At 37.5% G+C, this 24080-nt stretch overlaps 2 protein-coding genes across 2 annotated transcripts in view; both read right to left on the bottom strand.

Moving 5' to 3' along the window:
* The window catches only part of LOC140254046 (kinesin-like protein KIF20B), a 28910-nt gene extending 20365 nt beyond the window's left edge, over positions 1-8545 (bottom strand). The window contains exons 1-11 of the mRNA XM_072340237.1: positions 8390-8545; positions 7822-7908; positions 7574-7699; positions 7247-7385; positions 5774-5958; positions 4786-4834; positions 3953-4150; positions 3140-3251; positions 2619-2690; positions 2027-2173; positions 112-274 (exon numbers count right to left, since the gene is read on the bottom strand). Coding sequence (XP_072196338.1) covers positions 112-274; positions 2027-2173; positions 2619-2690; positions 3140-3251; positions 3953-4150; positions 4786-4834; positions 5774-5958; positions 7247-7385; positions 7574-7699; positions 7822-7908; positions 8390-8545 — 1434 coding nt within the window. The remainder of the gene's footprint in view (positions 1-111; positions 275-2026; positions 2174-2618; positions 2691-3139; positions 3252-3952; positions 4151-4785; positions 4835-5773; positions 5959-7246; positions 7386-7573; positions 7700-7821; positions 7909-8389) is intronic.
* Positions 8546-13453: 4908 nt separating this feature from the next.
* The window catches only part of LOC140254018 (kinesin-like protein KIF20B), a 28297-nt gene continuing 17670 nt past the window's right edge, over positions 13454-24080 (bottom strand). The window contains exons 20-34 of the mRNA XM_072340190.1: positions 23651-23789; positions 22786-22908; positions 22346-22406; positions 21946-22071; positions 21541-21682; positions 21064-21091; positions 20203-20358; positions 19069-19245; positions 17995-18159; positions 17226-17351; positions 16493-16696; positions 15952-16032; positions 15103-15229; positions 14410-14552; positions 13454-13531 (exon numbers count right to left, since the gene is read on the bottom strand). Coding sequence (XP_072196291.1) covers positions 13454-13531; positions 14410-14552; positions 15103-15229; positions 15952-16032; positions 16493-16696; positions 17226-17351; positions 17995-18159; positions 19069-19245; positions 20203-20358; positions 21064-21091; positions 21541-21682; positions 21946-22071; positions 22346-22406; positions 22786-22908; positions 23651-23789 — 1876 coding nt within the window. The remainder of the gene's footprint in view (positions 13532-14409; positions 14553-15102; positions 15230-15951; positions 16033-16492; positions 16697-17225; positions 17352-17994; positions 18160-19068; positions 19246-20202; positions 20359-21063; positions 21092-21540; positions 21683-21945; positions 22072-22345; positions 22407-22785; positions 22909-23650; positions 23790-24080) is intronic.

Genomic DNA, 24080 nt, shown 5'->3' with positions numbered 1-24080 from the left:
CACTCAGATTCATATTATACAAATAGATTCATATTCTTAGAAGCAACAGAATTTCTTCTTTAAATGCAAATCGTAAGTGCTGATCAACAAAATAGACTACAACGTACTCACTTTTTGTGCAATAGCTGAGAATCTTAGCACACTGGATGTTTCATCATAGGATGAAGCACACTGGCTGATGTTTACTAACATGTGTATCTTCCCTTTTCCACTGAAGAATCCCTGAAGAAAGTGCGTTAACTTACTTTCACGAAACGGTATGTGCTGCTGCACCCTGTGAAGACAAAAACCACAACAAATCCCATTACCAGAAGTTAACAACTTCCTTTCAATGTGAGAGCTATCCAAGTGGAAGACAACACATTAATAACTGCAGTAGTCTTTAAATCATTTTGAGTTGTGGGCTGTTTTGAATTTTTACTTTTTGCTAGTTTGCAGAAAGGTTGTATGGTTGTTCCAGCTACTGTGCAGCCATTATCTTCTTAGACAACCCACGAGAACATTTAAAACAAAAACTACATTCAACATCCAGCCTAAGACAGGTCACACAGCCTCACGTTAGCTTAAATTCTCTCTCACCTTTTTCTTTTCCTTACTACATTTGGCAAACTGACCTATCTACTTCTAAGAAAACAGTACCCAACAACATCAGAGATAACCTCTCTCTCAGTATCTTGCCTCCGGGAAAGGACAATAGTAAATACTTCGGAAATAAAGAAGCATATACTTATCACAGCATCTCTAGTGTTTCCTAAACCAAGGTTAGGCCACAGAATCGAACAGCTGGTGATGTACAGAAAATAAGGAGAGAACCCCTAAAGCATGACTAAACACAGTGTTCTCTGGTGAGGTTACCCGCTGGACTGTTCACAGCTACTGAATTCTGCAAATAGAGCTAAAAGCCTCACATAGCTACAGTCCTGTCACAACACACGTGACCCATCAGTAGCTTTAGTGCAGGTGTGGTAAATGAGTTTTTATTTTTAAGAAAGTTACTATCAAAGTCATCACTACATTTCCCCTGTACTGTTAAAATTTCAAGTGACCAGGACCAGCAAATAAAACAGTTCTGAATAAATCGAAGCTCTTTAAGCAGCTGCTAATTTTAAGGCATCCTTCTTCCCTAGAAAGGACAGACAATTAAGAGACTAATCCAGTAGCAAGGCCTATTTCATCTTCTTTTAAGCATGACAGAATTTGAATAGGCTACCAGGCACAGTGTTATGAAACAAGTGAATTTGTTAAGGCACACGATGGCATTCCACGAACACAGAGCTTGCTTAATCTTTGGGACAGAAAGACACCTTCAAATGAGAATCAGCAGAGAATTCTGCAATTATATCCAGATGTGACTGTAAATAAATACTACATTTGTTTAAAATACAGAAAGCTCTGCCTCCATTCATTTAGAGCACAACCTCAGGCAGAAGTAGCAAGCAGGCTTTTCTTCTCTCTGAATTTGGTTAGCTAGATCAGAAAGAATGATGAAGTTGCATTAGGATTTGGGGAAAAAAAAAAAAAAATAATAAAAAAAATCTGACCATGTTTCTTGGCTAGGACAAAGCACAGCAATATCCCTGAGGAAAACTGTTACAGCAGAACTAAATGATAAATGCAATTAACTAACAAAGGAGGAAAAGGTCTAACATTTCACACATTTAAAGCGAAAATAGTGAAAAGAAATTTTATAATCTTATAATCTATCCCAGGATTTATTTGAGAAGACAAGGCCAGAAAAAAGAAAAAAAAATAAAACAAACAAACAAAAAAAAACAATGCAAATTTGTTTAAGTCTATGATAACACATTCAAAAATTTAGAACTGGAATGGTTTTATTTATAAAACACAAAGCAGGCAAGTTTATAGACCACTTTCTTAGTTCACCAAGTCTTCACACAACTACAGAAGCCCACAGATAGTTTTCACTCATAACTTCATTTTGTACTCTGCATTTTAAACAATAGTTAAAACATTGTACACAATATCTGATTTCTACAACTAGTTTACAGTTTGTACAAGGACTTACTTTGACTGCTGACTGATCTTGAGTGCACTAATACACTTGCTTAGAGTTAGGAGAGATGCATTGATATTTCCACTCTCTTTCAGTCTGTCACCTTCATTGCGCGTCTTGGTATTCCTTTCTGAACCAGCAAGATCACACAGTGATAACCTGAAGGCAGATAAGGAAAATTAAGTTTTCTTGCCTTTGAATGTACACTGATTATTTATCATTTCCAACACAACCACTCCTCCTAGAGGAGGAATTTCTTGAATCCTTTCATGCTTTTTAATGTTGCTTTCCTAGTGAAGTTGCACACTACTTCCTACCAACACAGATTCCATTTTTCTGCCATTTTCTTCCTTCTGAGGATTTACATTAGTTCAGAAGTTGAGTGAGAAGGATAAAGGAACACTGTGTAACAGTGGGCACAAGATATAGAACAGCACTGCAACTTGATAGTTTAGTACAGCATGATGACAGGAAATTGGGAACCACCACTCATACAGGAGGCTATATCAGGGAAACTAGTGTCCATAGCCTAATATCAATACAACAACACTGAAAATAACTGACAATTCCATCCTAAAAGAAGGGAACTCTGCTCTGAACTTACTCATTGACTCGTGTCACTCGTGGCTTTTCAAGGTCTTCAATTTTTAGTAGCTTAATTGTAAATACACTGTGGCTAAAAGGGGAAATGAAGCAAGATCAATAGCCAGAAATACACACATTTTCTAAAATCTGTAACATCTATTCAAAATGCTGCTGGATCTATTCCAGATTCAATTAACAATAATTCTACTAGATGCATTAATGTCTTTAAAGAGACATTCTTTCTTGGTTTATTTTGCTTTTCTTCCCCCTCACAAACCATCAATACTTAAATGGAAGAAGGCTTAGTTATTTTGTTGAGAGTTTTTGATAAAGCACTTAGCTTTGGTACACACTTATCTGCTTGAAGGACTAATCCTTCTAGTTTAAAGCACTAGAATCACATACTGTCACAGGATATCACATGGAACACTAGATACCAAGCCTTTTTAAAGCCTCCTCCCCAACAAAAGCCATACACAATATTTTCATTCATCCCTCTTCCCCACACTATGTTACTCCCAATGTGAGACAGTTTCCTACCTTCGGCTGGAGCAAGCATTTAGCTTTGTGCTTGCAACACTCCGGTGTTTCTGTCCCAGTTTAAAAAGTCTGAAAGCTTCTTTCGAATCAGAAACCTGAACCCACTGCAGACCTTTCAGAAGAAGGAAAAGTGATTTTTGCAAGCTTCGTTAGCAAAAGGGGAAGTGAACAAGAAATAAGGTATACATACAAAGAACATTTAGATAAGACAATAAAATACTTCATAAATTCTGCCTCAAACATACAACAAGCTGATGGCAGATAAGACTAAGATTCTCCCTCCCATGGAAAAGGGCAAGGTATAGTGTAGCACAACAGTTTATCCTACCAAAGAATGCTCTATCCAAATTAAGCAAACAGCCTTAGTATTCAAGGAACAAGAGGTAAGTTCTTAAACTACAGAAGCCCAAAGTTCGTATTCATTGGTGAGGAAGTCAATCTGAGAAGTTTTTTGTTTTAGCTTGTAGTTTTTATTGGGGATGGGTTCTCTGGATACCTTTCACGATCATCTACTTCACTGGAAGTACTGAAAAGTTCAGAGAAAAATATTGTCTGCATTATAATGACTGTATGGCTCTCATTTTCAAGGATGATGAAGACAGTGGAGTGTTCGCACAGGCTTTATGTGCAAAGTGCAGGAATAAGGAGAATACTGTTGAAGATGCAGATACATACATACAGCTTGTTGCCTTTGCATTCAAGTAGACATTTCTAGAGCTACTTTGAACACATTTAAGAGTTTTCTATCTCGGAAGAAACATAAACAACACTATTCCATGACAAGCTTGGCAGTTTGCAAAGCATTCTAGTTACCTTTTACATAAGAATATCCCTTGACATCTTGAGCAAGGCGAAGTGTCCTTCTTTTTCTGTCATTTGATAAAGGAGCCAGTAGATCATAAAAACATTCATTGTAAATCTCAAAAAATGAAACCCAAACAGAGAACTTCACTAAATTATCTATAGATAATATGCTAGATTGGTCTGATCCTTCTGAGAGATTTTCTACACCTGCAAAGTAGAAAATATTACAAGTCAATGTAGAGACAGTAAAACTAGTTGCATTTAAAAATAAGTCACAGTTAAACTTACAGCTGCCTTGTTAATTAAAGAAAACTTTTCCCGGAACATAAACACAGAGAACCCCCACCTCTCATACACACGCCAAGTATCTGGAAGTCAATACAATTGCCCTACACGTTTACAAAGGCACACCTGCTATAAAGCTTGCTTTTACACTTCCAAAACCTAATCTAACATCTATGGTTGGGTTAGAAATATTTGGAACTCTTCAGAGTCTTTACAATATAGAGAGCTGAACTAGTAAGGACACTTTGTTCTGACTTTTTAGGGAAACTAAGTATTTAGTTAGTTCTTAAATGCCCTAAAAGCCTGTCAGAACACCACTAGGGTATTATCACAAGCTATACTCTCTTTTCTTTCTTTTACTTTCACCTCATAAAACCAGGTTATGCTAGATGTCCCAGTAGTCTCCTAGCCATTTTATTCCTTCTGTTTTCTGCCCAGATGTCCCGCCCATTATTCCATTCTGTTACAAATAAAAGCTAAATAATCCTTTTATTATCAGCATTAGCCAAAAGTCAGTCGTTGACCTTACAGAAGCTACTGTTTAATATAAAACATACCCTGAGAATCAGTTGGGGCTTTGTTGTTAGTGTTGTTGCGATGTTCTACCTACAAAAGAAAACAGAGACTTTAGGATTTATTGTTGATGTACAGCACCAATACACCACTGGTTGCTTTTATTTATTTATTTTTTTAAAGCAGCTGTATTGCTCTACCAGAAAGCAATACAGCATAGTTCCAAGGTGCCAACACAAAAATCCTGGCTACACATTTTGACTGGTTCAGTGCACACATACACTCCTGCTTTGAATCTTGTTTTCACCTTACTACTCATTTCTGACCATTCTTTTACTATAAGATCTGATGCATTTCAGCTTCCTGATTCAGAAAAAGAAAAAGAACAAATAGGGAGAGAATCCCCAACAGGAAAAGGAGCTATTTAATAGGATGATTTTCAATAGCCCATTTATAATCTGCCTATTACCCTTCACAAATCTTCAACTCCTGAAATATTTTTCTTATTGGCATTTTCTTAATTCAGGACTTCCAGGCACCTATATCGCGTGATCACATCTTAACTCTCTAGTAGCAGGATGAGATCAGCATATACCTGTCCACTGCATTTGCTTTCCACATCCTCACTAAACCTAGAACAGTTTTACACATCTTTGGTTCACGTACACGTAGAAGACAGGTGTTGCTTTCCCCCTGAAATGCTTAAAGATCATTGGAGACAGACTTCATACTCGGCTGTGCTCTTGAAATAACTCAGAAGGAATTTCACTGCCACCTGCCTTTCACACTGTGAAGTCCACACTTAACAAACTCATCAGTAAGATCAAGTTGACATACTCCACAACTAAAATACCCCCGTGTGGTGTAGCACACCACTAATAAGGTGCTTCATTCTTCATCGGCAGGAACAGAAAGACAAATAGACAACTGTGTGTAAATACAGAACCCTCTTTCTTTACAGAATGGACAGGATAACACTGAGCTATCACAAGATGCGTGCATTCATCATGTCTTTATAAAGTAGTTTCCTACCTCTTTTGTCAGACGAAGCAACGAATTTTTAAGAGCAGTTTCTTCTCTCACTTCCTCATTAGTCAGTTTTATGTAATCTCCCCACCGAGCAGGCTTCAGATCCATTTTTGTGTATAGCCTTCCTCCAATAGTTTTAAACAATGTATCCATCGTCCTTGGCAAAATACCAGCATCATCTTTTGTCCCTGTAAGCAATGCACAAAAGAAGGGCCCGGTTACTATTGTAAGCAACATACAAACATAAATGAAGACAAAGATAACCGATTCTAATCTCAAGGCATACACAAAGAATTTAGAGGCCAGTTACAGTCTGTAGCAATGTTTGCAGCGTTACTAGAGTGTTCCCTGAAAAATACTGGCTTTAAGCAACAGCTCACATCCCATTCCTTAGACACTACAGGGCATCACTTTGAAACAGCCAGAATATTCTGCATAAACTTAGCCTTAAGAAGAAAAAACAACCCACAGCAAACTCCCACATTTAACAGACTTGCAGATTTTCAGCTGTTTACTAGTCTTCCTCCCCTCTCTGAAACAACCCTGAAATACAACCAGAGTGATGTCTCTGCTACAACATTCCATTCGTCCCCACAAACCCTATTTATAAATATCTACAAGTCTCATAAAAACTGTTAAAGTAACTCAGCTCCTTTCCCACTGCCTTTTCTTGGAGCACGCAACTACCTCCACATCTTGCCTACTTCATGCCTTAGTTTTTCCACTGTCATTAAATACCATGCAAGCTTAAGTGTTTGGAAAGTCAGTCATGAACACAAGAGAGGACAATAAGCAGAAGAATTTCTATAATGCTGTATGGAAGGTGCATAAAAAAATAATTTTTGAAGATTCTTAATATCTAAGTCCTAAAAAGGTATTACTGTGGGAAAGTCTCGGCTCCACGCATATAAAACTGTTGGAAATACATAGTAACAGAACGGTAAATAACACAAATATGTGGCATTTGTTTCTTTGTGAACCCAATCATTTCATTTGTTATGAAAGTTTTAAACATAAAAAACAACTGCTCCCAGTCAGAAAGGATATTGATGTATTATTTCTGTACTATTAAAACTCAGGGGACACAATCTTCTATGATGCTGTTATTACTAAACTCAGAAATTTGAAAAAAAGATTGAAATTCCTTGATCAAATGTTCCAGAATGTTTAATTTCTGCCTACAATAAAGCAAACTCAGGCATACTTTGCCTTCAAATAAAGAACAGAATTAAGGATGCATTCCTTTACAGTAGGAACAAAAACCAAAGTTATTGTAGTGCAGACTATCTTACACACTTGTCACTTTAGTAATATTTGTTATGGAAGAAGACGACTTTTCAAGGCTACTAATATTCAAAAGAAGGCAACGTACAAGGCCTGTTGAGTAACTAGGTAAGAAGTCCTAACATCTCTCTCTTTTAGAAGTAGTTCTCACTTTAAGAAATTAATTCAAGGAAAAAACATTTCTGCTTGTACCTTGGAATGTGTAAGTTTTCCCAGCATTTGCAACGCCATACGTAAAAACAAGACGATTACATCCTTCTAAGAACTCTTGCACTGGTTGCTTCACAGTACCTTCAAAGAATTCTTCTTGAGTTGCGTCAGGTCCAAACACCTGAATGGTACCAAGAAGCCGATTAATCTCTTTGTTTTGTTTAAGCAATACTTAGGTACTTGTAAGGAGTCAGATACATGTTGATAATTCTAAAGACAGTTAAGAAAAACTTGTTTGCTTTATATGAAGTAACAGAAAACAAGAAGCTTTTTCCACAAATAACTTAAAAGCATTTAAAGACAATTTACTCGTGAAAAGGTGAACTTCTGTGTTGTCTGTCCTGCATGTCCTGCAGTTGTATCACTCATTTGACCTGAGGAGCTCCTAGGGGACTTTAGTATAATGCTCGTTGAGTCCTCAAGTGAAACACATCCCTATTAAAAGGAAGCACAGGTAATGCAGGCATGAAAAAAGTTTTAAAAGGTCATCTTATGGGAAAGAAAGCATATATACTTTAAGGGTTGTTCTTTTGTTTATGATTAAATAAATGCCTTACCTGCGATCCATTTGCTCTCTCCCCTGCTGTAAAGGGCTTAATACGCAGGCAAACTTGTATGTGTCCCCTAGGCTCCAAACTAGACCTCTAAAATTAAAGAGCTGAAAGTTAGAAATCTGACTAGATCCTCTGTTTGATGATTAGCACACATTAAGGCAGCATTATTTTCATCATCCTATTGTAACAGACTCATTTGATAACACAGGAAGCAATAATATTTTACTGTTTTCACAAGTGCTTTGGACCCTGCTAAACTTCTTTGTCAGAGACTAGAATTTCAGAACAAGTACTACTGCAATACACTCATATACTGCACTCAGGCCAATTATAAGCAAAAGTACTCCATAATTGTGCTTCTCTGAGACAATGTTAGCTTCATCCACTAATACTGGTGCACCTCATAAGGTACCAAAGCAACACCACACATCTTGGTCTAGTCTATGCACAGTCTAAAAGCATAGTAAAGATGATTTCTGTCTCCTCTGTAAGATTCTAATGCTTCTTATCAAGAAAAGGATTAAGTTTATTTTTTAAAGTCCAATTAATTTTGATATTAAAACTTTCTTACCCGGCTCATGTCTGAGCTCGGAGAAGCTGAACGAAACTCATCAGAGAGATCTGTTTTAATATCTTCCACATTTACTGGTCCTGTTCTTTCAGGTAGCTCTATACTAGCTACATCGGATGGTCTGGAAAGTTTATCTTTGTCTGAATTTGGTTCCATTCTGCAAAATAATACAAACAAAATTATTCTTAGCTCTTTCCACGCATGATGTAGAGTTCCTAACCTCTGTTAGATGGGACCAAGTGATATCTGCAGTTTGCTTTGTGTGTATGTACTCTTTTTTCATCCTTTTTTCTGTTCTACTCAACTTCCATTATCTCAAACCCACAAGTTCAACCAGCTTCCTATTCTCCCCTCCATCTCACTACAGGGAGCAAACCCTGTAGTGCCTAATTGCCTGTCAGACTAAATCACACTACAACTGCCCATCAAAAAAAAAACCCTTTTGCATGTAGCACAGCCTCGCTAGAGTCACGATGGCCGGTGGAAGTAGTCACAGATGTCATTTAATAAAAGCAATCCTGCTCTACGTATCGTTTCCCAGCATCTCATTTTGCAGTTAAGTATAATAAAAGATTATTAAAATAAAACAATGCAATGGCTTATCTCTGTAGCACCTAATAAACTGTTGGTATTATAAAGGATAACTTAATGCAGTTTACCACTAGACAGAGCTCAGAGGCGCTGCAAAGTCTAATAGGTTGCTTTGGCTGTTTAGAGGGCACTGTAGAGATCAGAAAACCTCATGCTAGAGTACAACTGTTGGTTTTTAAATTTGTCATTTAGCTGCTTCTCAGCAGTGAATCTGCTACAGAAAAGGAAAGTGTAATTGGTTTAGTGTTACAGATAGCAGACAGAACACCAAAGTAACCTCTAAGAAGTACATCTGACTAAAAATACCTGCATATTTTGTCCACACTTCATTCTTCTGCTGCTTCTTCCTGTGATACTACAGTTGGCACTTTTGCAGTTTTAATTAGTACGCAGAAATAGCTTATCAGGGTATCACTCAAATGTCATGTCAAAAAAGACTCTAGCCCTTAGGTGCTGCCTGGCTTGCTACAGCTTAGACAGGGATTCAGCTGTCTTCCAATACTACACTCTCTCGTCTAGGCTACAGCAGGGCACGTAAGGTGTCTGTAAGTGCTAATGAGGAATAGAAAACGTTGTTAAAACTTCAGCAGTTTAAACGACTGATGGGACCAAACGATCAAAGCCCCTTTGCTCGCTGACAGCACCGCCTCTCACGCAGTTATATTTTTGATCTAACCAGAAAAAATCGGGATGTATCAACACACAGCTCAGCCTTCCCACCTGACCTACAAAACGCAGATACAGAGTTGGACAAGGCTCGACAAACAACGCTGAAAGTTACACAGAAGGTCAGAGACGAGGTGTTCTCTTCCCTTCAGCCTACAGCTTTCAAGCACGGCAAGCGGATGTTCAAAATAAAAGAAGCTCGGCTTGAAATATCAGCCGAGCTTCAGCAAACGCTGCCCTACAGGACAGAATCGCCGCGCTGAAAGCCCTGCAGGTCGCTAGGCAACCAAAACTGCCGACGCCAACAAAGGAACCATACGTCACACAACCGCCGCCTTACGTACTTTGAGTAATGGCTGCTTGCAAAGCGGCATTTATCGGGATCCTGCTCTCGCGCTGTAATTTAGGATGTCCTAAGGACTGTTACAGATGTACTGAGGAACAATAATAGGTGTTCATTATAGGTTTAATAATTTGGCTGCAAGTGCTGAATGAAGCTCAGCTTCACTGCATTTACTAACCATGAGCACAGCTGAATAGCAATAGCAGCAAAACATGAGAAAATCAGAGCTTTTAGCACACCTGCTCAAACAATTGTATTTTCTGAACACATGCAATAAAACCGGAAAAACTTCAAGCAGTGCAGACACTGGGTTACAGCATGCAGAGGGCAGCCGAACCTTTGACCCTAAGCGGCTCAGATGAACTTGGCTGTGTACTTTTCAATCCTTTTTTAAGTACGGGAAATAGCACAGAAGTTCAAGAAGTGCCAAGCACCATTCTGAAACTGCTCATGTGCAGTACATCTCCTAAACGAGGCAGGTGTGTGAAAGATAGCTCCAGAAGCAGCAAAAGGGAGAGACACTGAATGCACTGCAGTAGAGATGCTCACTACAGGTGACACGGAAATACAGGAGCTGAAGGGGTTACGGTACCAGCAGCACTGTTCTATGAAGCTCACCTAAGCGTATCGACATGTGGGTGTGTTTGAAAGGAGCAAAGCGCTTCTACTCCCCTCCGCTGGCAGAGGGAGGGCTGTTGACTCGGGCTCAGAAGGGTCTCAGCGCCACCGTGTGGGCGCACACGGATACAGCCGGCCGTGCTCCCGCACATGCACACTTCTCGTTCCTATCTTGGCTTTTCTTCTGTCACAGCACAAATCAAGCCCCAAGAAAGCTCAAGTATTTGCATGTCTATAGGGAGCTATCCTATTACAAAGAAAACACCCCAAAATATTCGGTCCTCCTTTCACAGAAAAGAGCAAAAACCCAACAAGAAAAACCCACTGTTACCGTTGTTCCACTTGCTACATTTTTACCCACAAAAGCTGGAAGAAATTATTTGAAACTGCGGCATTTTGCATTTGATAGGGAAAAGAACATACACTCTCAATTGGCAGATTCACACAGATGTCGAGTGTCTGAAGACATTTCCACTATCCTCCATACATTCGAGTCAATAAAGAAATCAGACCACAAGAAATTCAGCATCCTTCCCATCCTGCACTTACCTTGTAGATTTTTCTAGGTTTCAAAGTTTATTTGATGATTTAATGACAAGCAATCAAACTGTCATTCAAAGCAGCACGATGGAATGTAAATCTCACTGCAGGCAAGAGCAAGGTTACACAATGGAAGGAACAATCCTGCTAAACAGGCACTTTATCGATGGGTTCTGAAATTAAACCATACAGAAGAACAAGATAGGGCTCAGAATGAGCAGCTGGCTGAACTTCCACAGAATGTGCAACAAGGCAGATAAAACTCCAGGAAAGGCAAAGAAGAAATATGCTAAGGACAGCTCATTGTTTAAGACTGTGCCATGACTTTCACCTTGCGTATTTATTATGCTTCCAGCAGTGACACTTGTTTAAAATGCAGAAACACTCACCTATGCCTAAGTGTCATCAGCGATGCACTCTTCTCCAGCCGTGAAAGAAGTCAACTCTAGTCCTGAAAAAGGTCAGTCTAGGCTGACACGTAGGAGAAAACAGAACATCTGGCCAGGACAAAGGACCTCAAAGTGTAAAACTACCTATGAAAACCTTAAACAAAATCTCCTGACAAATGCATTTATTTCTACTTAGGAAAGAAAGCCAAATTTGTGAGACGATCAGATTATTCTATGTAGTATTTGAATGAAGAGGTGAGAAAGGAGATGGCAGTGTCAAGCATGAGCTGACATAATATAAAACACAGCAGACACTGATAATGCTGTTGGATCAGAGAGCTATGGAAGAGCTGCATAATTTGATAGTCAGGCTTGCTTTGCCATTTGAAAGTTAGGTAGAAGATACTACTTTTACTCCAGAAAGGACATAATACAGAATAATATAAGGCTACAACTCTTCTGAAGGCTGGAAGCTAGAGAAGCAACTTGGAATGAGAATTCGAACTTACAAGTCAGGATCTATAGAACTGAACGGAGCGTTTTCCTCTTTTTATGTTTTAATGAACAATATAAAAATATAAGTTTTGTTAATTATCAATAAAATACATTTTGTATGCAGTCCAAGACAGGCGCACTTCACTCAGCATGGCCCAGGCAAGCCAAGAGGTAGGACACCTATGAAAAAAGTGTGATGGGAATGAAACAGACCAAAAATTAACATTCAAAACAATCCAGTAATCCAAGTAAAAGAGAAAAATAGACCAATAGTATTTGTACGGTTGGCAGTAATTCAACAAAATAGAGAAAGCTGCCTGAGCAAGAATCAGAGCAAATAAACTCACTGGGATTACCTTATTTCATGCATATCAAATGCAGGTCATTGCAAAAGTAATTTCATCTCTTTACAAAACACAAACAGAAGGGTTTGGAGATGGTTAGAATATACTCTGAAGTGTTTACTCCAGACTGGAACACTTCAAACAGTAGATTAACATTCATGGATATTAGAATTCCCCCCAAATGTATTGGGTTTATTTTTCCAAACTTAGCAATTTGAAGCTGAGTTCGCACAAGCGAGGGAAAGCATCTTTCTTCCACGCTGAGGAACTGGCACCATCTTCTCTCCTGTTGCCGTGCACAATTATAGTTCAAACTCCCCCTTGCCCAGGTACTAGCGAAACCCCCGCTAGGGCCAAAAAGACCACCGTGACTCATCAAGAAAGGTGGCAAAATGGCGTTTATTAGGAGTAATCAACACCTTATATACATTAATTACTTCGTCTACGCCCCTTAGGGTGCACGATTGAAATGCGCGCCAAGGTACATCACAAGATAGGGGACGGTAGAGGCTGGGTTATTATCACCGTCACATCCCGAAAAAGCCCCGCTACCGCCTACATGTTTACAACATCTCCCCCCCTCCGAATACTACAAGGTTCAGCCTCATTAGCATCTACAACACTCTCCAAAGGAAATTCTTTAAAAAGATTCAAAAATTAAGCATACACAAATCTTAATGTGTACTCATGCTCTTCTCTCCCCCAGAGTTCTGCTAAGTACACCAGTCACGTAAGAAAAGCAATCCAGGCCATCCTGAACAAGTACAGTTATTACTGCACAATGGGTAAATAACAATCAGTCTTAAAGACACTGTTCCTATACAGGGGAGGCAAGACAAAAATAAATAAGTAAATAAAAATAAACCCTTAACCACAATAAAATTCAAACACATTTCAAGAAAGCTTGTATTTATTTCAGCTTCAGTGGAGTCAGTTTGACACCGTCCGAGAGACACTATACACCTATATACAAACTTAAGGACACAATGGAGCAACTTTTACTGTTTATTAACAACCAGTTATAATAATATAATAGAATTCTGCCCTGACTAGAAGGAACAACCATGCTTCTTCAAGGCTATTTAGCTTTCCTGGATCGTAGCCGTCGCTTGATGTTTTGATGATCACTTTCCTTCTTCTTTTGTTCCATATTATCCTGAAGAAAACATTTCAAAAGTTACTCATCTTTTTACACAAGACTGACAAGCTGTTCTTGACCCACGCAAACATATTTCTTCCCCTAAATGGATTTCAGAATGGAATTTGCTTATTATTTTTTAATCAGAAAACTATGGGATACCGAGATCATTTTAATACAGCTTAATCACAAGGAACAAACATGGAGAATGTACAAAATCCTGATTGTCTTAAAAAACTCACACATCTGAGGAATGCCTGAAGGCAGCTTTCATTTTGAAATACTTATTTTCAAATGAGTATTCTAATACTTGTTTTGTGAAACATGAAGTGTTCAGAAAACATTCTTAGCCTAAATCCCTGTACTTCTGACTTGCCCAGAATTTCAATTCTTGGTTCAGTTCCATGTTCTCAGAACTACAGTGAGAGAAGTAATTCTCATCTTCTTCATCTTCTAACAAAAAAAAAAAAAAAAAAACAACAACCCAAACACATCAGATCCTTTACAAGTCGGCTTAGACAGAACAACATAGTTTAAGCATACCTAAAAAGCTGTCTAAGTTGTGCTCTAGAAAAGCATGTAGTAGAATAATGCCACCCCAACAAAGTGGAATTATATATGATTCCAAATTAGAAGACATCTCCATGATTGCTACAACACCTACTTAGTAAACTGTAAGCCAGCAGCCAAATACAGAGATCTTTGAGGACAAAATAAAACAAAACAGCAGGAAGACCAACAAGAATGGTAGAATAAAGAAATAGCTCAGTACTTTCAACCTCCTCCTGCAAATAGATGACACCTTCACGTTTGTTTGGACTCCTTAGTAGTTTATGTTAAGCCAAGACCACAGAAATGCATTACATTGCATAGAGTCGTAATGTATATTCGCTTACCGAAGAAGCAGGTATATCTAGAGGGCCAGAAATGTCAGCTGAACGCAGCTTCCTTTTGGATCGTTTTGGCTTGATCTCTTCTCCTTCAGAACTCTCAGGTTCATCAGATTTCGGAGAGTTTACTGCTGCCATCAGCTTCTTAGCTAGAAGAAATTTGTTTTGATTCATAAGCCAATCAACTTACTGTTTTTGTGAGTCTTTAAATCAATGAGTGCAAAAAAAAAAAAAAGCCTTGTAACAAACTTGGTTTATAAATGATACATAAAATTTAAATAAAAATACTCGGAAATTGTACTTGCTCATCAAGGTTCTCTATTGCTTCTATAGCTGAAACAGTTTATAGCTTCAGGTACGGAAGCTTAAAGCACACATTAAAATTGAGTATGAAAAACAATCATGGCTCAGAAGTCGCTGGAAGTCAGAAACTTCAGCAGGAGTTAAACAACGGGCCTAACTTTTGTGCTGACAGAAGCACAAGACAGAGCCAACTTTCTCTGTATAGTTGTAGGTTTTCACAAATGTAGTAATGAATCCCTGAAAAGATGAATAAATGCATTTACTTCATAAATCAAAGGACAACTTAACATGGCATACAAGTTCTCTAAGAACACATGCATTAATAGCCTACAGCAGAAACAAGCCATTCTACAATGCCTAGAAATCATGGAATAAAGCTTATTATTCTACACCAACCTTTAGAGTGAATAACAGAAGGAGAGCTTTGAATAAAATCTCCAATTTTTTGCAGTGTCTCATCCTTCTTTTTAGTCAGTCTTGAAGTATGCACTTGCTTTCTCAGGAAGTACTCATGTCTGGATTTCTGTTAAACAGAGATGTGAACATGTGAAGTAAGAGCATTGTTTAAACTTCATTTTAGTTCAACGTTATTTCAAGTTGACATTTTGAGCTTTGCTACAGACACCTCTGTTCATTATCCTGATGATACTACAACAGTAAGTAATGTAGACAATTCTATACCCTTCAGGGAGTTGTCAAAATCTCAGCTATTTCAAGGCATACATTTCTTAAAGTTTCTTAATGAAGCAGTAGTTTCTTTAAAAGTAGCTCCCAAGCTGTGGAGTTGTTTCTTACACAAGCTGTTCTAATTACATAAAATAAAGAAACATACCAAACAGAAGACAACAGATGGGAAGAATCTACTACTCATACTCTGACCATGCCACGGATACTGCTATCACATGTAAACATCTGTTTTTAATAACTGCCATGCATATTAATAATAGGAACCTTAGTTTAATACAAGGGCTTCACTTACAGAAGCACACGATAATACACTAAAGCTTCTCTTCCCAACTATTCAGTGTGCATTATCCCTCTCTCCAAATCATTACACATTACAGCCATTACACACTCTGGGGACAGACTGACTTGCTCTTTGGTTAGCTTATGGAATTTAATAAGAAGAGCTCATAAGTGTATAAGATTCCCATTCAAGTATACAGATAAGACACTGCTTCTTTCACACAACCACACAATTACAGGAAGTCCCAAACTAGCTTCAAAACTAGAACAAAAACCAACCTTTTTCTCGTCACTTACAGAGGGTGAATTCAAAGCCATGACAGATTTTGTATTTCTCGTGTTCTCACTTTTCACAAAATCCTGGGAAAATAAGACAAGTTTCAGCCATGATTCTTTTGGAAAGAGCAATTTACGTCACAAAAGGGAACACTTTAAACACTATTGCTAATAGTACGGAGGTATTTGCTAGTGGTAACTGTCCAAGTGGAAATCAAATAATAAATAAACATGCAATTATAAAAACAGGTTGGTAGTGTTATTAAGATATCAATATTAGACATCTCATAATGATCTAAAGCTGATTTATGCCTACAGGTCTTCAAAGAAAATACACAATGGAGATAAGAGAAATTCTTTCCCTTCTCTTAAACCATTATCACTCAGCTTGGCTATTAGTTTTGTTTCATTAAATCTTGGACTCCCCATACTAAGTTCATTGATTAAATCCTTCAACTACTTTACTGAGCATTTTTTTAATGCTTAAATGAGAAACGGTAGAAAGGCATCAGATATTTCGTTTTCTGTTAGGTCTATGGCGTACCTCATCCATGTCATCACTTCTTCTTTTCTTTTCTGTCTTAGGCATTTTCCCTTTTAAAGGTAACATGCTGCCGTGTGGCTTTATCTCCATCTTATCAGGTTGCAGAGGTGGCAGTTGGATTTCCAGCTCCGGTTTTGGGAACCGACTAGTTTTTCCATTTTCTGTGGACACGTCAGAAGAGTCGAGGACAGATTCCGAATGCTCCTGATAGCACAGAAGAATTTTAAGTGCAAGTGTTAAGGTAGCCATGAGATGAAAAAGCTATAAAGCATCTGGAAAAGGATATGTAAGCATTCAATTTTCCTGCTGTAAGAACACTTATAACAGAAGGAGTCTATTTCAGTTACAGCAGAGTTTAACCCTTCTTTCCTAGGACTTGTTACATTTAAAATTATTTCCGATCTACGATCACAGAGGAAGAAAAGAAAATAAGTTTGCTGTGCCCATTTTGGTGTCTCTATAAATTGTTGTCCAAGTAACTCATCTAATCATGAGCCACTTCATAAGCATTAACATGAGGAGAGTTTTCAACAGCATGTGACAAGAATTCATCACATAATTGTTTCAACAGCTTTTATTCCTACCACAGGCTATAAAAACAGGTGATCTGTTTGAAAGGGATAAATAACATAAAACTTGAGAATTCTTTAGAGAACATGAGTTCTTTTCCTACTCATTCCTTATCAAAAGCAATACAATTACAACATTTTCAGATTTGAAGTTTCATACTAACCTCAGATTCATTTAATGAAGTGACACAGCCAGGACGTCGAGGTGACAAATAATTGTCTTCAGCTTCACATCTTAATGGAATGCTTTCTTCACCTCCAGTTTTAGTTTTGCTTTGTTTTTTCATAGGCTGTAAATATTTAAAATGAGTAAAGATTAGGCTATGCAATAGACCTCCAAAATATCTTGAGTTTTCTAAAGTAAAATCTCAAAGCTCATTTACAAAACATTGTAAAATCTCAAGCTCAGGCACCATATGAACATGTAAGCTGAAACACAGCACAAGTGTGGGAAGGTAGTAACATGTATTCATCGTGTGATCTTCAGATATACCCTACTGGGTCTCACTAACAGTCTCAGGCAGTATTCTGCCTCCTAAAGAGAGAAAGCGAGGCAATATTTGGGGACAAAGTCTGTAATGCTGGTCATTTTGTCATCCATTCCCCCCATACTCTGCATGCTCACAGCTGCTATGTTAGAATACCAGAGGCTAAACCTCTGCCTAAACTTCAGCATCCACATACAAATTACACTGCATGGAAAAGTTACATAGCATATGCAGAGACATGGTGTTCTAGTAAATAAAATATTTTTGAGAGGATGAGAGCATGTAGAAGACAAAAAGAACCAACAAGTACTCATCACTGAATATGCAGTTAAAGGACTATATGCTAAGAAAAATGATTCTAGCTCCAGTATCTCCTAGGAAAACAGAAGAACAAAAAGGGGTTAACAAGATGTTAAGTACATACTTTCTATAAATATAATCATACCTTTTCATTTACAGAGCCATCCATTCCACTTTGTCTTTCATCAAGTAAAGGTAATTCCAGCAAAGCTTGGGGGCTACCATGGTTAATGCGCTGTTTTAATTCCTTTATAAAGTCATCTTTGTCAGCCAGTTCTTTTCTTAACTCTTCTATCACAGTTGCATTATCCTAATAAACACAGTAAAAATTGCTGAGTTGTGGGATTGGAAAAGGAATTAACATACACAAGCAGTATTGCAATTACTTAGTAGCATCAGTTTTAGAATTGCAGGCTAAAACAGTTAACTATTGAAGAACAGTAGCATTTCATGGATTTGTATGGTCACTGTTACAAGTGCAGTAGTCACAGAATTGCCTGAGAAGATGTAATACAATATATTTTGATTCTTCTCTTTTATTCTACTTAGGTGCTTCAGCCTTCATCTTTCTTAAGATATAATAACCCGAGCTCTTATTCGTTCCCAAATCCTTGGTACTGTGAGAAAGCCAGCAGTTGTAGGGGAAGTTTTGCTATGAGAATATCTTTCTTCCCAGAGAAAGTGAATCCAAACATTCTCAAAAGAGCACAACTCATTTAGTCTTCTGTTTAGCTTCTGAAGTTCTATGCTACTGTTTAGATTGGCTATCCTGATTAAAAGCTGGACATTGAAATAAGAAATGCAGCTTCCAGAGATCATTCCCCCTTTGCCTTTGATGCTTCCCTTAATCTCTCTTCACGTCCCTTTCTGTCTTTTCATGCCATTGTAGATAGTACCTCAGAGAAAGCAAAGAAAGTAAGAAACCTGAGACAGAACTACTATCTGACCAAGTACTGAGCCTAGCTTGGGATCAGGAAATGCTGTGAATTATAGGAAAAAGCTACAGATGTCCAATCTGAACTTAGCATCAAAAGCATCAAACTGACACCTGTTTATCTGAACGACTGAAAACTTTGAAACTTTGGTCATTAACAGAAATTCTGTTTCTGAAGAACAAAAATAAAATCTGGTGCTTTTTTGGTTAGCTGCACATGATGTCAATATAGTGTTTTGCAGAATGTATGGGTAGCTATTCAGGTAGGAAGAAAGGAGAGCTGACCTTCCTTGAATCCTTTAAGGCAGACTGTTTCAGTTCTGCTATTTCTCTATCTTTTTGTATGGCATTAGAAGCCAAAGTTTTGAGCTGTTCTTCCAAGGCTTCTACTATCTGATCTCTCTCCTCACGCCACTTTTGAAGATTGTGGTCCTTTTCCTCCAGTTGGGCAATAAGTCTTTCCTAAATGAAGAACAGATTAACAGTGAACACCAGATTAACAGTGAACACCACCTACTACACACTGAACTGTTCTAACATTTCGGTAGTTAGCACTGTTTTACAGTCTTAGTAAATGGATGATCTCTTCAAGATTCACAGGAGTTCTAGAACTAGTTGCACTACAAACCTACAGAAGTAAAACCGTGCTTCTATTATACAACCTATACTACTCTCCTTGTGAAAAATTATTATTAGTATTAAGAACCTCCACTTCAATTTGCTCATTTAATTATTACTAATGAGCTTTAGGAAAATGAAGTCACAAAGTGATAATAGTACTGAGCCACTCACATCCTTCTATGCTGCTTTCAGGTCCAGAAAGTCAGGACTAACTACTTCCAGATGCAAAAAAAAGCTTTGCAGAATGTACAGATTCACATGTTTAAGAAGTGACATGACAAGAGCCCAGTGAACAGCTCAAGTAACTCAAGTAACTTTGTTATCAGTCACTACTTGGAAAGTGATAAAGGAGCAAAAATGTGGCAGTTTAACCAAGTATTTTTATTCAGTAGAATAAGAAGTCTGTGGGGTTTCTTTAGAAACTCAATTGCCTTTTCTTGCTTATAAAGGCTTAAAGGCCTTCTGCTTTGCAGAAAAGAAAACAAACAAAAGCTATTGTACAAAATGTTTTCTTAGTCTCATTAAACAGTAATCTATTTTTCAACTGTAATTTTCTTATTGATGTCCCACGTATGTTACATTTCTTTATGCACTTAGGAAAGATTTTTCTTTTCGTGCCCCCCCCCCCCCCCATTCCTTCCTTTTCCAAATCAAGCAGTTCTCATACAGGCTTTGCCACATAAGAAAGCAAGGGGACTTGGACAAGCTGCTCTTATGCACCTTTACTGTTAATACTTGGTATGAAGTTGTCTCCAAACTACAGGCACCAGACAACTCTGCCAGGACCTCATCACTTACAATTTCTGCTTGTTGCTTTCCATGACGTTGTCGGTCCTCAGCAAATTTTTTCATTTCTCTGTAGCGAAGATTCTCAGCTTCTTTTATCTGATTTAGGAGTGCTTCTTTCTCCTCCAGCCACTTCTTTCTATCAGTTTGATACTTTGTCTCACTTTCCTATTTCAAAGAAACCAAAAATGAAATAGTGAGTCATTAAGGAATGAAAGTCTTAAAAGCCAGGTCATCATTAAATAGACTTACTTCTTCAAGATAACAGAAACATTAGCAGTTTTTACTACAGAATATTCCCAAAGCCATGTATTGAATAATCATTAGTTCTTTTCCATTAAAAAAATAGTAATTTCCAGTATTTCTTATTCAGACTGGAGAGCCTCCATAAAACATCTTTTCTTCTTTATAAATGTTCGCACAAGCTTTACAGAACTTACCCCAACAGTCATTGTAAGAAAAACTCTTTTAACTTAAAAATTTCTAACACTTTATGCTGCCTTGCAGCAGTTGTAGAAAACCTTGCAGCTCCTTCAGGGTTGAAAGACAAAGAAAAGCAATACAGTTTACACTGTAGGATATAGTCTCCTTTCCTATCACAATCAAACCTACTGACAGACATTCTCATATATAGGACAGAGCACCTGAGAAACTGCTTGGAAAAAATAAAAGTCTTTTAACTGAGGAAAATTAGAAGTAGACCCTCAGCCCAACAAAAAAGGCTTCCCAGTGATAAAGTTCGATGATGATTTCAATAGCTTATGTTAGTTGCTTAGGCAACTAATAGAAAACAGGTTTGACAAATATACCGTAAGTTACAATTTGCTTTGAGTTAGTATTCCTTTCTTGCAAACAACAATTGTATAAGTATACTCTGCTTATAGCACATTGACATGGTATAGAATGAAGCAGTGAATGTTCAACTTTCCTCTCTTCTTGAAAAAGGGAATTGGCTCTGGGCATTAAAAAAAATATAATGAATAAGGTTACTCAAGATGAAGAAGGAAAGAAGTTCAGAAACATTCTACAAACAGAGGGGATGTAACCTATTGTATAGAAATCTCCCACTGACAGCCCACTGCTTTTATTTAAAAAAGCAAAGAACAACAACAAAAAAGCATCAGATAGGTTAAGATAACTGTTCAGAGGCCAGCAACAGAAGCACTGCTCATGGCAGCATAATGTAGGGAAGGCTACACTTCCTATACTATGGGGGCATCGGTGATGCCGCTCTTCATGTACCACCAAAAAGCTGCACCTGGTCCCTATTGCACGTTGCACTGCAGGTTTTACAGGAAGTTTCTGTAATCAATGTAATAGTTTATCAGGTTACAGCTTTGAAGTTAAGTTACCTCCAGCTCTTTTCGCAGCTTTGTTAATTCTGTACTGTTTTCATTCCCATTTGCCTCATCACTTTCATTGTTCTGCTGCTGCCAGTCACTATTGCTCTGGTTTTGCAGTTCTCTGTATTTCTGTTTCCATGCCTTCAGTTCTACTCAGTACACAAAATGAGGTTAGATATCATAACATTTCAAATGTATATTTGAAATACCATACCAATGACTTTTTACTAAAGCCAATTAGGTTTTCTCTGCTATAGACACAAAGAAATAACAGAAGCTTTTAACTACAAGAAATTTGTTGGTTACTATGGAACATTAATGCCGAAGTAACAGTCACATGAAAATGGAAGTGGCTATCCCAATACATCTAAACCACTTTTGCATCCCTGCTCCCTTTCCCTGGAAAGATTACCTGAAGCTAATTTTTTGTTCTCTTCTAACTGAGCTTCAAGCATTTGATCTTGTACAAGCTGAGTTTCTTCTTGTTCGTCTAATGTCATCCGCATAACTTCAATTATTTTTTCCTTTGCACACAGATCTGAAGGTTTGAAAATTTACAGATGAATTCCCTACTACCTCCCATTATTCTCAAGACAAGATTCCGCCATGACCAAAAGCTCTTTTAAAAGAAATAGAGCATCTCTATTGAAATATTTACATACAAATATATACAGAAATGTTTTCAAATAGAAACACATGAGACTCACCAAAGTCATTAGCAATGTGACAACATTTAGATGGATATTCCACACACACACACACACACACACACACACACACACACACACACACACACACAAATAATGGCTGACCTTCACATATTTTCTCATACTGTTTGGAGACTTCTTCCAACTTCTCATCATTCAACAGCTCCTATATTTCATGTGGAAAGAAAAGTGTACACAGTAGAAACAAGCAGAATTTTTAAGACAGCCCAGAATTAATAAGTTTTTCATATAGCATAAATAAGGACTCAAGCTGATAGAAAGTAAGTATTGCAAGACATTTCAATTAACATATCATGATGTCACTCAACAAAATCAGGTTATATGCATGTATTATATGTGTATTTACTATGCTGATTATTGTATTTAAAGCAATCTGTAGTGACTAATTATTTCAACATCTTTCATGGTCTACCACTAATCTCAGTTGGCTACTTTCATTTTACCCCAGTTTTTTTAAACCTTTTTCCTGTTGCTTTGAAAACTTGCACCCTTTGTTTAATAAAAACTAAGAGCAAGTAAAATACCTGTTTAAGTTGTTGGATAGAAAGCTTTTTACTATCCAGCTCTTCCTTAAGCTGTTTTTTAATCCTTTCAAGTTCATCCATTTTGTTCCTCAGAGATATCTCCACAGAACGCATTGTGGACACCTGTAATGTAAGTACAGCTCACGGTTAATTAAAAGACTTCTGTAATCCAAGCTAGCCAAACTTCTTCTTTATTAAATAAAGAGGAATTAAACAAGTGCTGAGTAGGAAAACAACAAGTGCAAGGTTACCAAGGAAGACATGAATTTATTTTTAAGCTTCAATTTTCCACCCCAAGCACACCAATAAACATTCAGACTAAGATCCTGCAAAATGGGTTTTAAAATATCTTCTTGTTCAATAATCACATTTTAACTATTAACATCACTGGAGTTGAAAATGAAGGCAAAAACAAACAAACAAACAAACATATGCTTGTATTAAAGAGCCTCTGGAAATTAGTCTATTTCTCTTCAAGGAAATAGCATTTTTCTTCCCAGTTATCAGCATTTTTCACAAGACTTAGGTTTGAGGCTTTGGAGTTACCACAAATACCAATAGCAAGGCACTGTTACTGTAGAGTTAATAACAAGTCCCCTTCCAGAAGCAGATTAGCCATTCTCTTCACAAACCTTACTCCAGACTACCAACCAACATTACTTTCCTCTGTTCATTATCTATAGGAAACCATGTTTTAACTCCTGGTCCCCTCTATAGCTTCAATGGCAACTTTACCTAAGATTTGCTGCTAGCCACACTAGTGTGAAATTTTCAGCTTCATAGTTAAAGTTTGAGAAAACAAGTTTTAACAACAGAAAGCCAAACATAATCCTATAGAAAAAAAATATCTCAGTTGACTACAAACCTCGTTTTGTACTTGCTGAATTTGTCTCTTGGCATCAGAATATTTGTCTTTTAGATCTGCATACTCTTCTTCTTTCCTCTGCAAATCTTTGTTCAAATTCAGTACAAGGGCAGAACTCTCAGAAAGAATCTTTTCAAGCCTTTTGTTAAAAAATAAAGAGACAAAGAACTGTTACACATCTCATGGAAACAGCAATTACAGCTAAATCCATGCCCTGCCTGTTGGTTTCTATTTATAAATAGACTCTTAGATCTATCTAGACCAGTTACAAGATTTAAACAATTACTTTTGAATTTCAGCTTGCTTCTCATAATCAGATTCTGAAGGAATAAATTCTTCAGATGCTACTCTGAGGGATGTATAACAAAACCACAAAACCACCAGAAATCCCCAAATTGTTCTTTATTTCCTTGCACGCTCCTGTTTTCCC

The sequence above is a fragment of the Excalfactoria chinensis genome, chromosome 6, assembly GCF_039878825.1.
Source record: "Excalfactoria chinensis isolate bCotChi1 chromosome 6, bCotChi1.hap2, whole genome shotgun sequence".
Taxonomy (NCBI): Eukaryota; Metazoa; Chordata; class Aves; order Galliformes; family Phasianidae; genus Excalfactoria; species Excalfactoria chinensis.
This window is presented reverse-complemented; position numbering and strand designations above follow the sequence as displayed.